The 21,894-nt window shown below is 38.5% G+C and overlaps 1 protein-coding gene across 1 annotated transcript; it reads left to right on the forward strand.

The window, feature by feature from the left end:
- The first annotated feature begins 6,115 nt into the window (after positions 1-6,115).
- Positions 6,116-21,238, forward strand: LOC103714118 (uncharacterized). The gene is made up of 10 exons (XM_088708658.2): positions 6,116-6,171; positions 6,276-6,451; positions 6,615-7,163; positions 7,300-13,035; positions 15,748-16,648; positions 16,791-17,461; positions 17,733-17,865; positions 17,980-18,061; positions 18,151-18,264; positions 20,752-21,238. Exons 2-9 carry the CDS (start codon positions 6,401-6,403, stop codon positions 18,248-18,250), a joined length of 8,223 nt encoding a protein of 2,740 aa, XP_088564784.2. The 5' UTR covers positions 6,116-6,171; positions 6,276-6,400; the 3' UTR covers positions 18,251-18,264; positions 20,752-21,238.
- The last annotated feature ends 656 nt before the right edge of the window (positions 21,239-21,894 follow it).

Below are 21,894 nucleotides of genomic sequence, written 5' to 3' on the forward strand. Positions count from 1 at the left end.
TTGAGGATTTGTCAAGCAAGAGAGCATGAATCAAGCCTTATAAAATCTTGAGTTTGCCAAAACGAGAATTAAGCAACAAATATGAATTTTGGATGCTAGTAGTGTGTAAGATTATATAATGTACAGTTGAGCCCAGCCCATTATATTGTTCCCTCTTAACGTAGTCTAGGTCCATATGGATCGAAAAATAAAGCAGTCCCCAAATAGAAATCTGTAAATATTTGATGCCTATTTGGGGACCTACAAATAATCTCGTCCGCATCTTTAGTCTTCCCTACAGTGATCGCACAATGGCTGTTTATGCGATCGCTAGTCGAAGGATTTGTATTTATAGTTAAGGACTCCTTTACAGCACATCAACGTGATTTTGTTCTAGGTTTCATATGAAGTTGTCGTGAATCATCAATTTTATGTGGAGTACAAGAATGGCGAGCCAAGCCTCAGATGAAACTTGTAGCGATAGGAATCAAAAACTAAACTAAATGGATGTTAAGGGTTGCGACAATATTAAGTACTTGTTTGTAATTTAAGATTTCATTAGGAACTGAGAGCTAATTTTCTTTTTCGACATGGTGGGCTTATCCCCTTCCCTCCCTTTGTGTCTCCATCTCTCCCTGGCCATTTTCCACTTCTCCTGGAGTTCACGATGGCTGCCATCAAGTTCCAAGCTTGAAGCTTGGACCTACTAGCATCGCCTCCCGATCAACGAGAAAAGCAGTAGGATTGGAAACCCTAGCATATGTTTTTCCTCCTCTCTTTTTTCTCTCTATGGTTTCAAATCAAATTATTTATGATGAGAGTAAAGGTCCCTCCTTGATATGGCATCTGTGAAGCTAGAGGTCGGCGAATAGAATTTGTGAAAAAGATTTTGAAAATTATTCAAATAACTCTCTGCAACCATAATAGAATGCAAGAAAAGATCTCTCCTCCTTCTGAAATTTATGTAATAGATGGCGTTTGTAAAGTAGATTTTGATAGACTAATCAGAAACTTGTTGGTGCCATTGATTATTGTATCATGTAGAGTTGTATGGGAGCCCAAAAGGCCTTAATACAAATAAGTTTTGATGCTTGTTTTGTCATGATATACATATATCTTTATGTGTATGTTAAAAAAGGTGAAGAATTAGAGAGAATTCTGAGCTGTACTTGTACACGTCTGTTCTGCTGAAGCAATTTTTATGCTATTGAACTATAAATAAATCATCATTCCCAGAGCTTGAAAAAAGTGAGAGCTGTTATCTTGCTAGGTTGTTTGGTACAATGTTCTAGTTTTTATTTTCTTCTAATATTGGCTGAATGGCTGAGAATGTGGTAATTAGTGTTATTCAATTTTCTTGTTCCTTGTGACTTTTACAGTGCTATTTGGCTTATACGGTGCTATTTGCCTCCAATCACAAATAATCAGTCATCTTTGAGGAAACTACTGTCATCATCAGAATTGAGAAGCATTCTTTTGTTCACCCAAACTGAATGTGCATAAAAACACTACATTCCAGGACATAAGGTTGGCAAAAAAATTTCTAAGCCGCATCTATATTTGCTGCGACATATATTGCCACATGCTTTTTTTTTTTTGATATGAAAATAGATGATAATTGAACTCAAGACATGTTTGGTTGAAGAGGGTTGGGTTCTGGAATCGGAATGGGAATGAACGACTTCCATTCCACCTGTTTGGATGGAGAAAGTTTCATTTCCATTATGATTTTGGTGGAAAATAAAAATGTCCCAATCCTAATTCTTTTCCGATATTTAAATCTCAATTCAATTTTGATTTCGATTTCAGTTATGAACCAAATATAATAGAAAATATTATCATTTCGATTTTTAATCTATACTATGCTTTTGATTTCAATTTTGATTTCAACCATGAATCAATTCCAATTCTGATTTCGAGCGCGAACCAAACCTAGCCATCCAGGTCTCAATTCGGAACCTGAGGTGCACTGGACCTGAGCTCGGCGGCCACCGCGTTCCAACCCCATGGCATTCTCTCCTCTCCGGAAAGAACCGAGCAAGCAACCAGAGAGAGGAGCTGCCGACGCCGAACCTGAGCACCAACGTGCCGGTGGACGCCGTGGTGGCCTCCGACATCCTCAAGGACTGCAGAAAAGCCGTCTCCAAGATCATCGGCAAGCCCGAATCCGTGAGAAAGCACAATAATCTCTCTCTCCTCCTCCTCCTTTTTGTGGGTCAACTTTTTTCACAGTTAATAAGATATACTGCCAGATATTTGATGAAATTACTCTGTGAGAGTGAGTAGCGAGAATACTTCTTTGATAGGATTGATTCTTTGTTTATCTCTTCTTGCCTGCTAAATTGATGGATCTGTGGCATAGTGTGACGATAAAATGAGTTTTTCTCCTGAAAGATAATTTGTTTATTGGGTTATAAGCTTCTGATAATTTAATCATGGTGGGATGCACTGGGATGCAGTAGGTTGTGGTTCTCCTTCCAAAGTTACGATTTTGATCAGTCTACTCTGAATGGGAGTAGGTTTTGTCATACTTTTCATTTTTTACGTACATTGTGAGCGTAATTTCTTATAGCTGAGGTTGGATTGATGACTATTGCAGTTCAAGGAGGCCTTCCATCTGCAACTCATGTAGTTCTTTCATCTGCATTTGCCACCAAGATACTACAATGAGGCAAATATCCTGCTCTCAGACCATTGCAGAAGTGAAAAGCATTTGATTCCCAAATGCTGGAAGAAGCTCACAAATGAGAGGAGAGAAAAATGTGGAACCCAACTGTCCCACTTTCACCCATTCTCTCTTATGAGAATCCTTATCATGCATCCAACATGAATGAGAGAGAGAGAGGGAAGTCAGAATAACCAAGACCCTTTTCCTTTTTTTTTCTTCATCCAACACAACCATCATGGTTTTGAGGTTAATGTAGATATGTGTGTTTTTGCACCCATGGGCTCTTTGAGTGTACCTAACAAGTATTAAATTTGCAATTTTGGCAAGGTGCCATATCAATCTCACAGCAATACACAAGCAATCAACCTGTGGCTTAATAGCGAGGGCTACTCTAAATCCTCCAAAACATTAGGGGAATGTTTGGTTAAGAAGAGTTGAGCTTTGGAATGAAAATGAGTGACTTTTATTGCGACTACTTGGTTGGACGAAGTCCCATTTACATTCCGATTTTAGAGAGGAATGGGATGGAATCGGAATAGGAGTGTCCCAATCATTCAAAATTCAATCTCGGCTCTCATTTAGTATTCAAATTTCATTCCAATTTCAATCAAAAACCAAATATATGGCCATTTTGATTTCCATTCTGATTTTGAGTCCACGAAGATAAATATTATGGCGTGAAACTTAGAATGCATTTAGTGAGTCCTGCTGTTTTACCCCTCATTCTCTAGCTCTAAGCATGAAACACATGCCGAGAAATTTATGCCATTTGGAGAAGTTTATTTTTGATTTTTGATTTTTATAACTTTCTTTTGAAAAAAATAAAGTTATAAAAATTCAGGGTGGCTTGCAGAAGTAATGTCTTTGCATTTCTTTTGCAGAAATAATGACTTGCCACTGGAGTGGATCCAAAAGATAGCATTATTAGGGAAATAGTTAAAGGTTGTAACTCTGTTACTTTTATAATTTTGTATGGCACAAGTAAGTTTAAAATATTCAAAGCAGTCTTATCCATTTTTGGTCAAGGGTCCAAATGGAAGAATAACAAATTACCTTTAAGCAGAATCCAGCAAAATTTGAGATTTATTTTAAAATATATCTTCATCATTAACATGCAATCAATTTATTTTTTGCTTTTTTCTATGATTTTATAGCCGGTGACATCTTTGTGAAGAGCAATGAAATATAAAAACTGGTTTATTGGTAAAGAAAAAGTAGTTTTCTTTTCTGGAAAAAAAAAGGACCATCCACCCAATTAGGTTTAGGTGGGATTCGAACATAATTACTACGAAAAAAAAAAATCAAATGTTGATGTTTGATTAAACTAAAAATATAGCGTTTAAGAACTATCTTTGCTTAGTGCATATGATTAATGCGCATGATTATGGAAGCATCCCAAGTAATTTTGACCGAAACCATTACAATCCAAAACTTTTCAAAATATTTTCCGAACTCTCTTATGGATTTTTTTTAAAAAAATTCAAAATATTTTTTTTCTTAAAAATGGAAAGCTTGAGGAGGATTTGCTACTGTCATTATAGTTTATCCCTTGCCACTTGTAAGGTTTGGAGGAAAAAAAGTGAAAAATAGTAAAACAATAGTGGCAATATTCACACTCAGGGGTAGAGAATGCATAAAGATGGCCCATTTATATCATATACTGTTAAGTGTTAACGAATGCTAACGTTAGTACTTGCAGTAACAAAAGCTTGTTGTTGGATTGGATCACGAAAGATTGATGTCAATTCAAAAATATTTAAATTTAGAAACCGTAAATAAAAGGTTTTGCTGCGATGCTTCTGAAATTATTTTTATTTCAGTAATACTTCCATAAATTCTTCAAACTTTGTGGTCTTTTTAAAATAATAGAAGTAATTGCCATCATCTTTGTCTCGCCGTCATAATTTGGGATGGTAGCGGCGGCGATACAGGAAAGAGATCACCAATTTCGGACGCCACTATTGATGCCAATCAAGATGAAGAAGGGCTTGCGATTGGTGCCTATAGATGTCTAGGTTTTTGCTAAGTACCTGGTGCGGACATCAGTACCGGATTGTCTGTTATGCAGAGTCACGGTCGTCGCATGAGGATGGTCCAGCCACTTTCGTTATGGCTGGATTGATTTTATGTTATTTTATTATATATTGATTGGGCTTGTTTGCATATTGTCATTTTAGGGTCTTTATAGGATTGTTTTCTTTATAGGGATCTTTTTGTTATTTCTTGACCCTATATATATATGGATTCATGCGCTTATTTAGGGTTATTGAATGATTGAATGAAAATAACCTCCTTTTTTCTGAAATCCAGGTGAGAAGTCTAGTTTTTCTTCTTCTCCGTCAAGGCTCTACTAGAGGTAGACCTCTCGATGTTCCTTGAGGCTAAGGTTTGCCGGATGCTAGCCGCCTAAAAATGGGGATCGACACATTCTGGGTTAGTTGTCCTAGAGACATAGTGGCAGGGAGGAAGTTCAGGAGGTGATCGAGGATGATGACAAGGTGTTTAGTGTTTCTGGCAAGAAGGTTAAGTTAAGGAGTTGGTTAGTGTGAAGAGATGGGATCGAAGAGGGGTTGTATTTGAGCTGGCAGCCAATGAGGCTAAGAGAATGGGAGAGTTTTTGTGACCATAAGTTTCATGACAAAAGAAAGAGGTACTAGTAAGGCTTCCAATTGGTTAGGTTATTGTGATGACGGGTTTCAAGATAAAGAAAATGGAGATTATTAGTAGGGCTGCAAATCAATTGGGTCGATAGTTGATTTGACCTAGTCCCGACTCGATTATATCCAAATTTATTTGCATTTGAAGACTTATGGGTTGGGTCAGCTATAAGAATCGAATCCAATCCTATCACACATCATTTCTGGGTCATATATTTTCATCCTAAACCAATCCAACTTAGCATGTATATTATCCAGATCTAATTTAGTTTAATAGAAAAAAAAAGGTCCAGCTTGACCTAAACTCAACCTAGGCCCATCTAAAAATTTAAATATAAATCTCCTTCTCCATCACTTTGAATATTTTTCCCAATATACGGAGAAACTCTTGTATAAACTAATTCCTTCTTTTTATATCAACAACTACATCTTATCCTATCTAATGTATTTTCACTTGGCTGTATTTACCTTCATACTTCATTATTTTTTTCCGATGGATTCTTATTTAAATACTCTAAAGAGTATATACTTCTTTTGCAGCCCTAGTTACTGGCTGTTGCCTATTATTTTATTTCACTACCCTTATGAATCGACAGCTATGATTTATTTTAATTTTTCAAAAAAAAAAAGCAGCCAAACCCATAAATAAAACTCCCTCATTCTCTCTCATCAAACGGGCGGCAACTGACACCTCGACGCCACGCACCAAACTGCGCGTCAAGAAGACGAAGAAAAAATAAAAGCAGAAGGAAAAAAAAATCGTGATCTCCAAACCACCGCCCCCTTCCCCACCCCCCCCGCCCGCCCGCCCGCCCGCCCGCCGCCGCCACTCTCTCTCAATCTCTGTCGGTTCGAATTCGAATCCAGGTACGTTCGATTCTCTCTTCTTCCGATCTCCGATTTTTCTGTTCTATTTTTCCTTTGAAATTAGGTTCGTGTTTTCCTTCCACGAAGTTCTTCGATCGGTCTAGGGTTTTGCGTCTCAATTTTCATCATCTTCTTGTTGCCGCCGCGGCTGCTGGAGAAGAATTGGGCGATCGATGCCGCTGGAGGTTCGTTGATTCACCGATCATTGATCCGGGCTGTCGCCGATCCGATGGATAACACCAAGAACCGGACAGATCTCCTCGCCGCCGGCCGAAAAAAGGTCTTCGTTCTTCCCCCTTCGGCTTCTTTATTCGTTGTATTCTCGCTTTAGATTTTTGCGGTGACGTCAGGACATGGATGTGCACTGTATGAGATCTCATAGCTTATAAAAAACCTTTGGGATATTTTATTGATTATTTTGATTTTTTTGGGGGGAATATTAGCTCCAACAATTTAGACAGAAGAAGGATCACAAGGGCGGGGGTAGCCATGCGAAGTCCTTGAACAAAGCGAGCAAGCCTGGGGAGGATGCCGATGCCAATGAACTGACAATGGTTACTGAGCCAGAGCTGGCGCATACTAAAGTTGTTGTTACCCATGAATCACTGACAGTGTCCGAGACCTTGCCTACTTCAGGCATTCAAGCTGATGAACCGGCGAAGGTGCCCGAGCTTGATTCCAGTTTGGCTATCGATGCTGATGGGCCAATAAAGGTGCCTGAGCTGGATTATACTTCGGCTATCAATGCTGATGATATGGTGAAGGGGCCAGAGCCTGAGCTTGGGCCTACTTTGGCTGTCGAGGCTGAGGCAAGGACTGCTGATCCATTGGATCCTTCAGTGGCGGTCCAGGATGTGGTTTTGCCACCTATGCCTGCTGTTGGAGAGAGTGGTGTAGGAGTTCAGGAAGATCAGATAGATTCTGAAGAGGTTCCGGTTGACCTCCCCATCGATGATGGAGGCTCGAGATATGCTGTTATGGTACATCATCAGGTAAGGGACTTCATTTTGCGATTTAATCTCGTTTTTGCTCTCAATGGCTTGTGAGGGGTCGGATTGAATAAAATAAATAGTTGCAGGTTTGATTTATAATTCAATTCTCATTTGTAGCTGGGTAGGGGCAATGCAGGAAGCTAAAAATTCGGGATTGGAGCAATGCAATGGTGAGAGCTCAAGCATTGGGATGTTGATGGTGGAGGACAGAAGGGAACAGGCTGGGGGAAGTACTGTTTTTGTGGTCCTGGACACTGACAGGTCGAAGGAGGATCCCGCTGCTGCAGACTCCAGTTTGGGAGTTGAAGTGGCTCAAGAGGTGGACAGATTGTCTGCTCCCACCGAAGAAAGAATTGAGGGAGAAGATGGTCTGATGAAATCTAGTGGGAGCATGGAAACAAGATTCTTGGGGATACAAAATGGAAAGGTGGATCATGATGCAGAGAAATATGGGGTGAAGGAAGAAACTGTTGCCCTTGAAAGTCTGCTACCTGGGAGGCCTCAAGAAGCAAATGGGGTTTCCTTTCCTGCCGACATGGGAACAAAAATTTCTGATGAGCATCTAAAGATTCCTAATAGGGAAGAAAGTTTGAAAATGCTATCTCAACTTACTTCCGACAGGAGTAGTTCACTTGAAGAAAATGTGGATATGCCATCTCCATCTCATGTTACTTCTGACACCACAAGGGAAGAAAGTTCAGCTAGAGCTGATGCCAGAGAGGAAGGAAGTATTAATGAGGAAAGAGGCATACATCAACCTTCTATTGGAGAGGTTGTTGGTGCTGAGAGTGAATCAGTAGGGGTACTTCAAGAAGAAGGGGCCACTGCACCTGCAGAAAAGGTTGAGGGATTTAAGGAAGATGATCCTCTTTTCCTATCTAAGTCGACAGATCCAGTTTCTTCCACAGGGATGTGGTATATCCTAAAAAGAGTTCTGCAGGAAGGTAGCTTTGCCAATGAGTTGGATTGTATTAGAAGACACCTTTACTTAACAATTGTTGAAAGGGATTTTCTCCAGATGCAATTAGATGAACAGACTCTGTTGACTGCAGATTTTCACCGGCAGTCTTCTCATGAAGTGTCCAAACTCTTGGGGTTGGTTAAAGAAGCTCAGGAAAGCAAGGCAACGGCTAGTGAGGAGCTAGCTCGGTGTCGATTTGATCTCCAGGTTATGACTATTGCGAAGGAGGAACTTGAGATCAGGTTTATTTCCACAAGAGAGGAAATTGAGTCCCTCAGTAACAGGGCCTCTGAGTTGCAGAACAAACTTGAACAATCACAAAAAGAATTGGTACTTGTTTCAGCAGACTTAGCTAACTGCAGGGGTTTGGTGGAAGCTTTACAAAACGAAAACATGAACTTAACTGCAAGCATCAGTTCAGAAATGGATGCAAGGAAAATCCTCGAGGAGGAGAAACAGCTCCTGTCTAGTGAGAATATGCGACTTGCTTCTGAGTTGTCTGAACAAAAAGAGAGGTTGCTTGTTGCACTTGACAAACAAAAGCAACTTGAGTGCAACCTAAGAGAAACAGGGGCCTGCTTTGACCAACTTACTGAGGAAAATATTTATTTGTCTAGCAGTTTAGATATACATAAAGCTAAGATAAAGGAGCTTGATGATGGGCATATCAAGTGGCCCTTCCAGGCCCAACAAGCTAGAGATCAAGACAACAATTCTCATGTGGAATGCAGAGCTACTGATAATGCAGTTGAAGATTCTGGGAGCAGTATGAGGAATTCAGTAGTGTTTCAGCAGGTTGATGAGGAAGGCTCTGGCAGTTCTGTTGCATTGGGAGTACTGAAGGGGCACTTGGAAGAGGCAAAAAGAATATTACAAAATCTCGAAAAGTCAATTCAAGGAATGCATTCCTATTCTGTGTCCTTAAGTAGGGTGGGTGGCAGAGCCACAGCACCTGGAGTATCAAAACTTATTGAATCCTTTGAGTTTAAAATGCATCATGCTGACAATGCATCAGACAAGGTGCCATTGGCTGAGGGAGGGCAATCAGATGATTTATATACACTAACAATGGAACAGATGGGCCTCCTTAGAGATACATTAAAGCAGATGGAATTGGATGTCAGAAAGGCTGAAGTACATGTAATGGGAGAATATAATAGCGGGGAGATCTTTGAAAAGTATGAGATAGAGTGTGAAGCCCAAAGGCAACAAAATAGCATCCTCCAGGCAAAGATTGATGAGCTTGTTAAGAAGCTGTCCAAGTATATAAGCAGAATAGATGATCTACAGAGTCAGTTTAATGAAATTCAGCAAAGTGCTAGTGACGAGGAAGAGAGGCTTTTAAGTGAAGTAAAGTTGTTGCAGGAGGAAGTGAATGACAGGGTGTCTGTTCTGCAGCATGAAAGAGACTCTATTAAGGGGATTTTTGAGGCACTTGAAAAGATTTTCCCATCTACTGTACTACTAACCTCTGATCTTGCTGCTGATAAGAAAGAGAGGCTCGTAAGTGAAATACAATCATTGCAGAAGGATGTGATTGACAAGAACTCTATTAAAGACATGATTTTGGAGGCACTTGAAAAGCTTAACTCTACCAATGGACTGCTGTTTGTGGATAACTTAGAGATTGGCTCCTATGTCTCGGCTTCAGTTGATGCTGCCATAAGATCAATCGAGAGCCTGCATGAGAAACTAAATGTTGCTCATCTGAACCATGAGACACTCCATACTTCATACATGGAATTGGATAAACTCTATAATGATGTTCGAGGAATGAATGAGTTGGCAATTTGGCAGATGCATAAATTGTACAACAGCCTACAGAAGTTGTGTCCAAGTGTTGATGAATCTGAGATGGATGTTCATGCCGAGGAAGTGCTAGAACTTCTACCAAAAAGGCACGAACTGCTTATCAAGTATCTGCAGAAGTTGCTGGATGAGCGGATTCTCTACTCATCTAAAAATAAGGAGCTAGAATCAGGGTTATTGAGCAAAAATGAAGAAATTGAGGAGCTGAGCAAGAGGTGTAGTGCTTTGGATAAGAAGTTGGATGACTTGTGTTATGCTAAAGATGAGCTCGAAATGATTTTGATGAGTAAAAATGAAGTTTTTGATGAAGTGAACAGAAGATGTCTTGCTCTAGCCAAGAAGTTGGATGACCATGAACTGAATAAAGATCCAATTACCTTCCATGGGCTGGCTGAAATGAACAAAGTTATTGCAAAGTCCGACAACAAGGAGAATGACTTGTGCGAGTCTGTATTACAACAACTAGAGGTATTGGTTGCTTTCCATCTTCAGAAATATGAAGAGGCAATCAAGCAGATTAACTTGTCAAAGAAATACTTAGAGGAAGTTAACATCATACCAAAAATTTCATCTGACAACTGGTCCTTGCCCTTGCTTACATTGCTTAGTCAGGAGTTCATGCCTAAGTTGCATGAGTTACAGGAAAAATTGGACTCCTTAAGTGCCTTAAATCTTCAACAGGAAACTGAAAATCAAATCCTCAAGGAGAGTCTGCATAAGATGGAAGAAGGTCTGGAAGCATCTCGTTCAGAGTTGTATTTGAAAGTATCTGAACTTGAGCAGTCAGAGCAGAGACTTTCCTCTGTCAGAGAGAAACTCGGTATTGCTGTTGCGAAAGGCAAAAGTTTAATTGTGCAACGGGACAGTCTTAAGCAGTCTCTCATGGAGAAGTCAAGTGAGCTTGAAAAGTGCTCACAGGAATTACAATCAAAGGAAGAATTGCTCACGGAAGTTGAGGCAAAGCTGAGGTCTTATTCAGAAGCAGATCGTATTGAAGCTCTAGAATCTGAACTGTCTTACATCCGCAATTCTACTGCTGCATTGAGAGACTCCTTTCTTCTTAAAGATTCTGTTCTTCAGAGGATTGAAGAAGTTTTAGAAGATCTGGATTTGCCAGAGCATTTCCATTCTAAAGATATAGTAGAGAAAATCGAGTTCTTGTCCAGAATGGTTGCTGGGAATCCCCGTTTTCCTATTACTGAATGGGATCAAAGGAGTTCTGCTGGGGGCTCTCATTCCAATGCAGATGCCTGGAAAGATGACCTACAGGCAAGTTCAAATCCTGGATATGATGAATTAAAAAACAAATACGAGGAGCTTCGGAGAAAGTTTTATGGTTTGGCTGAGCACAATGATATGCTGGAACAATCCCTAATGGAGAGGAATAGCCTTGTGCAGAAATGGGAAGAAGCTTTGGACAGAATTGATATGCCTCCACAGTTCAGGGCATTGGAGCCAGAAGATAAGACTGAATGGTTGGGGAATGCGCTTTCTGAGGTCCAACATGAAAGAGATGCATTGCAACTGAAGATAGAGAACCTTGAAGACTCTTCTGATATGCTCATAGTTGACTTGGAAGAGTCGCACAAAAAAATATCTGAACTCAGTGCAGAGGTTGTGGCTATTAAATCCGAGAAAGAATTTTTTTCAGAGAGTTTGGAAAAGCTCAGGTTTGAATATCTCGGACTCTCGGAGAAAGCTGTTCATGATGAGATCGAGAGAGAGAATTTGCGAAAAGAATTAGCTAGCTTGCAGGAAAAATTGGCTGAGAAGGTTGAGAACAGGGATTATCATGATACTGAAAATGATGTCTGGAAACTATTTGATTTGGTTAGCAATGCATTGCCAGATAGTGATAGGTCTGAGGCTGTCTCTGCTGGTACTGTTACTGAATGTCTGGAAGGATTGTTGAGGAAGCTTATAGATAAATATGCAAACCTAGCTTCAGAGAAATCTGTGCACAAAGTTAGTGAGAAAGAATTTGTTTTAGAGGAAAGCAATTTGTCTCCTGATAAGAACACATCCACAAATGCTCTGGATGGCAAAGATCAGGAACTGTGGAATCTGAGGTTAGAGCTTGATGAGGCTTGCTGTAATCTAGTTTCAGTTAAGGAGGAAAGAGACAAAGCCATGGAGAAGTGCCATTCTTTGATGTTGGAAGTTGAGGAAATAAGCAAACAGAACAACATATTGCTAGAGGAGAAGACTGTTTACATGGAGAAGTATCAATCTTTGTTGTTGGAATTAGATGCAATAAGCAAACAGAGGGATGCTTTGCAAGAACAGCTAACTCAGGAGGAGCAAAAGTCTGCCTCTGTGAGAGAGAAGCTAAATGTTGCTGTTAGAAAAGGCAAGGCACTGGTACAACAAAGAGATAGCCTGAAACAAGCAATTGAAGAGATGAATTCTGTGCTGGATAACTTGAGGACTGAGCATAACCAGCAGGTAGAAGCCCTAGAATCTGAGAAATCGTTATTAATGAATCGGTTGACAGAAATGGATCAAAGTTTGCAAGACCGTAGCCAGGCCTTTAATAGATTTTTAACTGCTTTGCATGGCATTGATGTTGGTTGTGAAATTAATGTAACTGATCCTGTGCAGAAGATGGAAGAAATTGGGAGACTCAGTCATGATTTGCGTTCAGCTTTAGTTTCTTCAGAGAATGAAGCGAAGAAATCTAAACAAACAGCTGAGCTTCTTCTAGCTGAGTTGAATGAAGTTCAGGAGAGAGATGACATGCTCATGGAGGAACTGGCAAAGGCAGAAGGCACTCTTACAGAGTGTTCTAGACAGAAAGACATTGCAGAGGCTGCAAGAATTGATGCTCTTAATCGCCTAGAACAATTTATTCTAGTTAATTCAGAGGAAAGAAAGAAACAAATTGACAATTTACTGGAGTTAAAGTCGGGCATTGGCCAACTAAGGAATGTCTGCTTTGAATTTTCAAGTCTTCTTGCTAATGTTTTTACCAGAGATATGAACCTCTTCTGCAATTTGGAGAACTTTATGGAATCTATTGAGAAACAGATGAACTGTGCTCATTTGGCTGACCTTCCTGTTCTTTCATCTAGCAGCCTGCTGTCAAGTAATCCAGTAAATGAGGTATTTTTAGCGCCAGCTGCAATTCTGTGCTAAGTGCATACTTTTTCTAGATTTTAATGCTTGTTCTCATCTTTCTATGTCAGTTTATATATTTCATTGATCATTTTCAGCATGTTATTGGTTTTAATTTAAACTCGAGACTAAAGTTGGAATATTGGTGTGGACATATCCTTACAATGCTCTATTTTTTCTCTCTTGTGAGAGGATGATTGATGATCCCTCTTCAACTCTACGTCTAACAAAAATCATGTTTATCTCGGCTATTTATTTGGTAGCATGATCTTCTGTGCCACTCTCTTCTGCTGAATTATGCAAACAAAGATACAACTATGGGCAAGAATCTTGTTGGTACTGCCTATATGTGTCCTGAGTAGCCACTAGCAACCAATAGTTGCCCTGACCACGAATGCTCTAACTTTAGGCTGAGAGTCTCATGGATGAAAGGGATGGTAAGGTTCATTGGTGTAGGAGGTGGTAATGGAGAGGATGATGAAGTGCAAAGGTAAGGAAAACCCTTGCAGTCCAAAAAAAAAAACCCGAGTTTGACGAGAGCAAATCCTAGCTTGTGATGACACATGGATGTAAGCATGAGAGATAGCTATTCTAAATCAATTTTTATGATATTCTTTAAGCTATAAAGTACAGTTTTACTGATAGTGTTGCTGATATAATTTAAGGTTCTATTAGTGAAATATATGATACTTTATGTCTACATGGGCCCTTATGTAGCGACTTAAGCATTCGCATGATTGCCCATGACATCTCTACTACTGTGAAATACATGGATATTTACAAGTTGTTCCATGGTTGATAAGCTTCCGCATGCAATCAGTTAGACAAGGGTGACAGCAATTCAAATTTAAAACATTATATTATTCTTTCTATGCTTGTTGTGCGGTACCTACAGACTATTATTTGATAGGCCAATGAGGTCACTATATGACTTCTGACCGTATGATCAAGGTTTGATGAAGAGATCTGTATATCATCTATAATACAAATTTGTAGGGTGAAAATGTAATACAGGGTTAGTTAGCTTTGAGGTTCGAATACCACGGTACTGGGGCATACCGATCACTTATCAACATTGTGCATGCTGTGCTACACCCCCATATCTACTAATGCCTAATGGTCTGTTGATGTGGGGCAGTCATAGTACCTACCATAGTCCGGGGCAGTATGGACTGTTACATACTGCAGTAAGGTCAAAGGTTAGTTTTTTCAAACCTTGGTTAGCCATACTGCAGTAAGGTTACATATTGTGGTATGCCCCTGTATGTACTCCTTCTATGTTGATGCGGAGCAGTATGGCATGTGGTACCTACCGCAATACAGGGTTGTATGGATTGTTACATAATGCGGTGAGGTTAGTTTTTTAAACCTTAGTTAGCAATACTGGGAGAGCATGAGTGGGACAAAGATTATGTTCTTGCATGATTAATGTGGCTAAGATTACCTTGCACTATTTGCACCTATTTCCTTGTTTCTGTGAGGATGATATGATTGGACAAATCCAATGTATTCTTTTTTTGTTATAGTAGTAGATAGTGTTGCACTTGAACAATTTTAGCAAAAGCAAAATATGCAGGAAAGATTTAATAGAAGGGAGATTGTGGCAAAAGAAACTGCTTACTAGCTAGGAAGCATGGGCACTTCAATTTGCATGCCTTGTTCATATTGTATATGTATCGGAAATCAATATTCATCTAATATATCTAAGATATGCCTTTTATACTTTTGCTTATTGTCCTATTTTTTGAAAATTAAAAATGCACTCCGGTTAGTTCTTTGATACGCTTAAGATACTTATATGATGCTTGAGGGGAGGAGTGGGAGGGCAGTTTCTTTCTCTTTCTTTTTACGAATGCTAACCTTTTAATAGTGAATGGTCAATTTTGGAGTTTACGATGTTGAAAGTATAATATGAAGCATGTACTATGCTCTATTGATAGCTCATTATGATTTATGGATGCTTTCTTATATTACATATATGCACATATTCTAGCAATGTTGCATCCTACATTTTCAATGTTTACCATATTTGCATATATGTAACATGTCATGTCTATATCTTGTATGTGTGTTCATGCTGTATTGTTTACAATTATGGGATTAAGTTAGATGGTTTACACGCACACAATACATACATACTTGCATCATACATATTGTATATTCTTATTTATAAGCATACATACATCTGCTAGGGTGAGTAATTCAAGTGGTGTCCCAAAATGATATGTAACTTATAACAGTTTTACTTTCAATTAATTCACTCTTTTGTAGTAAGCAAGATGTAGTATAGGTTGTTCTCTGATTAGATTTTTCTGCACCAGGCCCTCGTTGGTATATTTATTCATAAACTCACAATATACTGATTTTCTTATATTTGCATGAATCATGAACTTGCGGAACACTAGAAAGACTTGGACCTGCAATCTTCAGTTCTTTGTCATGCTCCTTTGTTCACATTAATTGTTTAGCTGACTTGGACTCAGGTTGCTTCATTCTACACAATGAATCCTTAGAGAATCATCCCTGTATTCTGCATGCACCAGGCATCATTATTCTTATTCTATTGTTTTTCACAGATACTTGCAATGGATTTCTTTTTTTAGAAGTTAGATCACTTTCTCTGGAACAATATTGTTTCTTGAAATTGGCTCCATCGTTTCTTCAACTTTCTTTAACTCAATCAACGGATTGCTTTTTCAGGAGAAGTTCCATGTCATTAATCCTCTGTCAAATCATAGGATGCAAGAAAAATTTGATGACAGTTCCATAGCAGAACATCTTGCTATCACTGGTCATAGTGTGTGTGAATGCTTAAGGCAATGTGATGAGTTGAAGAGAAATATTCATAAGTACTCATTGTCAGTTGACCAACAAGCCACACACCTGTTGCAAATCATGGAGACCATACAAAGAAAATTAGCTTCTCAGAGGGAAGGTTCAGATTCTCTGAAGAGAGATTTAACTGGACTTGAGCTGATGATTAAGGAAAAGGAGAATCAGATTTGTTCAATGTATAGAAATCTGTCTCTGCTTTATGAAGCATGTAGCAGTTCAATTTCTGAGATTGAGAATAGAAAAGCCCAAATAGTTGAAAATAGCCTACCTTCTGGGGAGCATGCCTTAGAAAAAACTGGAACAGTCTTGAAATTGCCAAGTTACACCAATAAGCAAGAGCATCCTGATGGATATACATATTCCTTCACAGATGATTGCATCAGATTGATGGCCGATAAGTTAGTATCTGCTGTCAAGGGCACAGGCATTATAGATGAGATGGCAGAGGGCAACCAAAGGGAACTGAAAGCCACCATCTTGGATTTGCAGAGAGAACTACAGGAAAAGGATATCCAAATGAATAGAATCTGTGAAGATCTTGTATCTCAGATAAGGGATGCTGAAACTGCTACAAGGCGATCCTCATCAGATCTTGATTCTGCGAAAACAAAAATTCATAATTTAGAGAAGCATGTTGAAGTGATGGAGGAGGATAAGAAATTATTGGAGCTAAGAGTGCATGAGCTAAAAGATTTGGGGGATTCATTACATGAGCTACAAGGGAAAATTAAATCTTTAACTGATGCATTGACTGCTAAAAATCAAGGTAATTTAAACTATGTTTTTTGCAGAATTTTCTTTTTCTTTTTAAAATTCAGGAATTTTAATGATGTAATTCATGTATATGAGGTAATATATGCAAAGCCTCTTTATTGATCTTAGAGTTTTTTTTCCCCTTCCAATTTTAGAAATTGAAGCCCTCATGCAAGCGCTTGATGAGGAAGAGACCCAAATGGAGGACCTGGTAAGAAAGAACAAGGAACTGGAGAATATAATTCAAGAAAAGAACCTAGCACTGGAGGGTCTTGAAGCTTCTCGAGCGAAGGTGGTGGCAAAGCTTTCAATGACTGTCAGCAAGTTTGATGAGTTGCATAACCTGTCAGAGAGCCTTCTTGCAGAGGTGGAAAATCTTCAGGCCCAATTGCGAGGGCAGGATTCAGAGATCTCATTCTTGCGTCAGGAGATAGCTAGGTATACCAATGATCTTCTGGCCTCAGAGGAGACTAACACGAAGTACTCATGTGAAATAAGCAAGTTGTTAAAATGGTTTGATATGGTAGTGGCACGTTTTGGGTTACAACACATAGATATTGATGATCAGGAGTTCAGGCGAATTCAAGTCTACACTGATGTTTTGGACAAGAAAATTTTGTCTGTTATGACTGAATTAGATGATCTACGAGTAACAGTTAAAAGCAAAGATGCTCTGTTACAAATTGAAAGGGGTAGAGTGGAAGAATTATCATGCAAATCTGATTTACATGAGAAAGAAGCACAGATAGAGATTTTACAAGAAGGTAGAAACTCTGGTCAGCTTTCTAGTATGAACTCCCCACTGTCTCTAGAGATTGAGCAAATGGTAAGTTTACATGTATAACTCATTAATTGCACTGTCCAGCTCATCTTTTTTCATTTAGTGAATTTGAATTATTTCTGCTTTAAAGTATCATATTCTTATTCCTTGCATTGTTTTACATTTTAATAATAAGGTAGTACCTTTTGTGTAGTAAAATCAGAGGTGTGGAGGGATGAAATGAAAATTCTTTTTCTCTGTTGGTTTGCATGCCTCAATTATAATCTGCTTTTAGTTTTGATGATTGTTTGATTTCTTTTTCCCCCCTTTGGTGCAGAAAAACAAAGTGAGCTCAGGTGCGCTTGTTACACATGTCCGTGGTGGGCGCAAAGTCAATAGTGACCAAATAGCCATAGCTATAGATACAGAAAATGATAATAATATGTTAGTTGATGAGGACGATGATAAAGGTGACATTAGTTCTCTGATCCTGTTATTTCACTTTTTTCAATGCTCGATTTCTTTCTCAATTTAGTGATGAAAATGTTATTAACCTTAATTTTGTCTATTGTTCCGCACTGAAGCACATGGCTTCAAGTCACTTACTATGTCTCGCTTTGTTCCAAGATGTACTCGGCCTATTGCAGACAGGATTGATGGGATATGGTACGTATATTTTTTTACATTTCTTTCATTTTGAGATGATTTTCTCGAATATGTTCCTGAACAAACGTTTTTCCTTGTTAATCTACCAGGGTATCAGGAGAAAGACTGCTTATGAGGCAACCTACCTTACGGCTTGGATTTTTGATATATTGGGTTGCATTGCATGCATTACTTGCTAGTTTCATCTGATAGCAACGCCATCAGTAAGTGATGGATACGTCATTCTTATTTTTGTTTACTTTAATAGGGTTTATGTTGAATGGCTGCTCTAATCATTGTTATAGATGAAGTTTCATGTTTGTTTTATCTATGCTGATGTAGTGGCATATTTAGGTTTATTATGCTGGTGTAGTGGCATATTTAGGCTTATGTTTATGCTGTGTTGTTACTTCAAAAAGATGTTTTTCACATGCAACATGTCTTGAACAAAGGATTATTAGTGGCATATCTTTCAAATATTTTCTTGCATCTTGACTAATGCAGTGATTTGTGCTTGGATTGTTTCGTGTTTTATACTCTGAGGACATTAAATAGAGACTGAAAACATTAATAAGAAACTAATCATGTGCATACCAATGTTAAACTATAATGGGGATTGTATCAAACTTTTGGATTGATTAGATGACTGTCTGATAAACCTGAAGTAGAATCTGTAATTTAATGCATTGATGGAACTTTAGAAGTAACTTATGTACTGGGGGGAGATTGATTGATCATACAATTACAATGCTTTTGAATTATGAGATGGATGATGAAAATGGTCTTAGCAAGAATTAATAAAAAAAATGGTGCTAGTTATGTGGTCTGATGAGTGAAGCAAAAATGAGTGGTGAATAAGCTATTGATGATGGTTTGCATGATTACCAACATGATTGTTTACAAGTAGTGTTGGAAATGTCTAGGAATGATTGTTTCTCTGGTCATACGTGGTCTTTTTAATGATATGATGTTGAGATAAAACTTATGTGTAAAGGATAAAGAGGTCCGCCAATATCAAGATGGTATTTGGATACAACCATAAGAAGTTTGTGTTTGTTTGTGCGTGCGTGTATCTTAGAGCATTGTATTCATATGATGAGTAAACTTTTCAAAGGGGAAGGGAATTGTGAAAAATGTTTGCCAAAGTTTACTTTTTTTTGCTAGTGACAATCTCAATTACCTGAAGCAGGAGCAAGTTTGACACTGATAATGAGGAACACCGAAGCTTTTAAAAGATTTACAGTAAGGAAGCACTTCACAAGTACAAACTACATTACCTGGACATTCCCATCCAGCTCCAAAAATCTATATTTGATATGTATCCTAGTCAGATACTTGCCAGACACTCGAATATTTATGGAGTTCTATGATTGTCACTTCTAAAGATTGGTGGAGAGTCGAACTCTTCCTATTTTCATTCTAGAAGTGGGTATTCATTCTCTTTAGTAATTGGCAAAGGATGTAGATATTGAAATAGCTTTGCAAAATGTTGTTTTTGTAATATCCTTGAGGTAATTAGGAAGTTTGAATTAGAAACACATATATCGAAAGACCTTAACAAATGATATCTTATTAATTTTTTTGACATTAAAAAATGTATATAGTTTAGTTAAAATCATAATTTGTCCTATGTAATCCCATATCTCCTTTTTTTCCTTGCCAAGTCAAACATTTGGATATGCATCTAAATCTGATTCGCGTATCCTTGTCGATGCAATACTGAGTGCAAAAGCGAGATTCAAAGAGATTCTGGTGTGTCAAAGGTTCTGGCTGCCAATACCTGGGGATTATTTTGATGAAACTGTATGGTTCAAATCAGATTCCCATCTTCTTTTGCGTGGTGTTGGTTAATAAGGGATTTCAAGAGTAAGTGGATTGTGAAAAATGTTTGCCAAAATCAATTTTTTTTTGCTGGTGACAATCTAAATTACCTGAAGCAGGAGCAAGATTTGACTGTGATAATGGGGAACACCAAATCTTTAAAAAAAGGTTTATAGTAAGGAAGCACTTCACAATTAAACCCAAAAATGAGATTCAAAGATATTCTGGTGTCTCAGAGGTTCTGGTTGCCAATGCATGGTGTCTATTTTGATGAAACTGTATGATTGAAAACAAATTCCCATCTCTTTGTGCATGGTGTTGGTTAATAAGCAATTTTAAATGAAAATTATGCAAGTATTATTGGTTGAATTATACTGTCAGATGTCAATTAGAAAATCAATTTGATTTTCCCATTTTCATCCATGAGGTTGCCTGAGCCTTATAGAGAAATTAATTTTCAGGAGAGAAGTGGGGGAGATTTTCTAGAGTAATTGAATAGCTTATGCTGAAGTCTAAGATTGATATTATATTCTCTTATTTTATCCTGTCTTGGTGGAATGAATTGATGAGAGATTTCATATGAATGATGGGTAATCAGTTTCAGCTTTAAAGAATTTTAATTCAACACTTAGATAGCAAAGTTTGAAATTATATATGATTTGTCAAACATTTTGAAACTCCCTGTTTGAACCTTGTGTAATTCATTTTTGTCAACATTGCTACAATAAACATATTTTGTGTGGGTATGTGGATATTATCAATATTTTTTCTCAGAGCAGGATATTATCTTATTTGTTTTGATTGATGAAGTACTACATGATCAAATAAAAAATACCCTACCTGTATTTCTCTGATTGTGTTATGTGGTGACTTCTTATCTTGATTTGCAGTTCTCTTGGATAATATACATGGCAAGTCAATGGCCATTGTCCTCCCAAGGCCATCAGCGACGATGCATTCAGCTCTGTATAGGCTCTTGATTCTTTTTTCCTTGCAATATCAGACAACACCTACAGCCTACCATACAATTATTTTTGGCTACTTTGGCAGCTGTGGTTTCGTCACCAGTTTTTTTTTCGAATTCTGAATCCCAGTTGGCCTTGGTTGCATTCAATAAAGCAATCAACATCCCAGCACACAGAAGCTTGTGAAGAATGAGCCCCGGCATCCCCTGTAAACTAGAATCATTCTTTTGTTTTTCTGTATAGACGAAAGCTTTCCTCATCATCATATGTCGCACAGGAAAACAATAAAAACACTAGCAAGACATTTGGGCAGTTTGGTGACCACTAGTTTCCGTCCTCAAATGTTTTGATGTTGTCAAAAGAAAATTTTTGTGATCAGTTTTAGAAGGTCACTGATAGTGATTTAACGAAATGATGCGTCTCAACTGTAGTGCTGTTTCTTCTCTTTTTTCCATACAATATAATTTACCATGCTATAGGAGTCAGAATCATTGTGTAGAGCTCTTAGGAGGCGGTCTGTTTCCTCTCCTCACTGGTGGCTGAGCTTTCGGCCTGCAGGTCTTGGCCTGTGGATGTGCCTTCAGGTCTGGTACTGGCTCTTCTGTGAACCTCAGAATTTCTGGTGGTAGTCAAAACAAGGAAGCGAAGAGAAGAACGGAGAGGTGGCGTCTTATGGTGGCTTGGTGTTTGGGTGGCATACGTGGTCACGAAGGGATTCACTTCGTTGCCTGCCACCTAACTGTTGGAACTTCTGATTGCTCCAGATGGTTTGTGGAGAAAAAAAAAGCTGACAGCTATGTCTGTTTCTGTATCACCCCAATGTTTGTCTCCGTTTGCAGGTCTCTTTCATTCTTTCCTGACTCCAATCTAGTTCGTTCCTGAAGCTAAAATTCACCAAGTTACGTTCTTAATCCTCTAATCCATCTACCTTGGCCTGCACAATTAGGCTCATGGTGGCTTTCATAGTTCTGAGGCACAATAATGAATTATTTTTGTACCGTAATCACTATAATGATACGTTTAGCATCAAGAACTCTCCACTCTCCTACTCTGTCAAACTTTGGCTGA

The sequence above is a fragment of the Phoenix dactylifera genome, chromosome 12 (assembly GCF_051530095.1).
Source record: "Phoenix dactylifera cultivar Ajwa chromosome 12, Ajwa_hap1_PhDact_Kaust_v1.1, whole genome shotgun sequence".
NCBI lineage: Eukaryota > Viridiplantae > Streptophyta > Magnoliopsida > Arecales > Arecaceae > Phoenix > Phoenix dactylifera.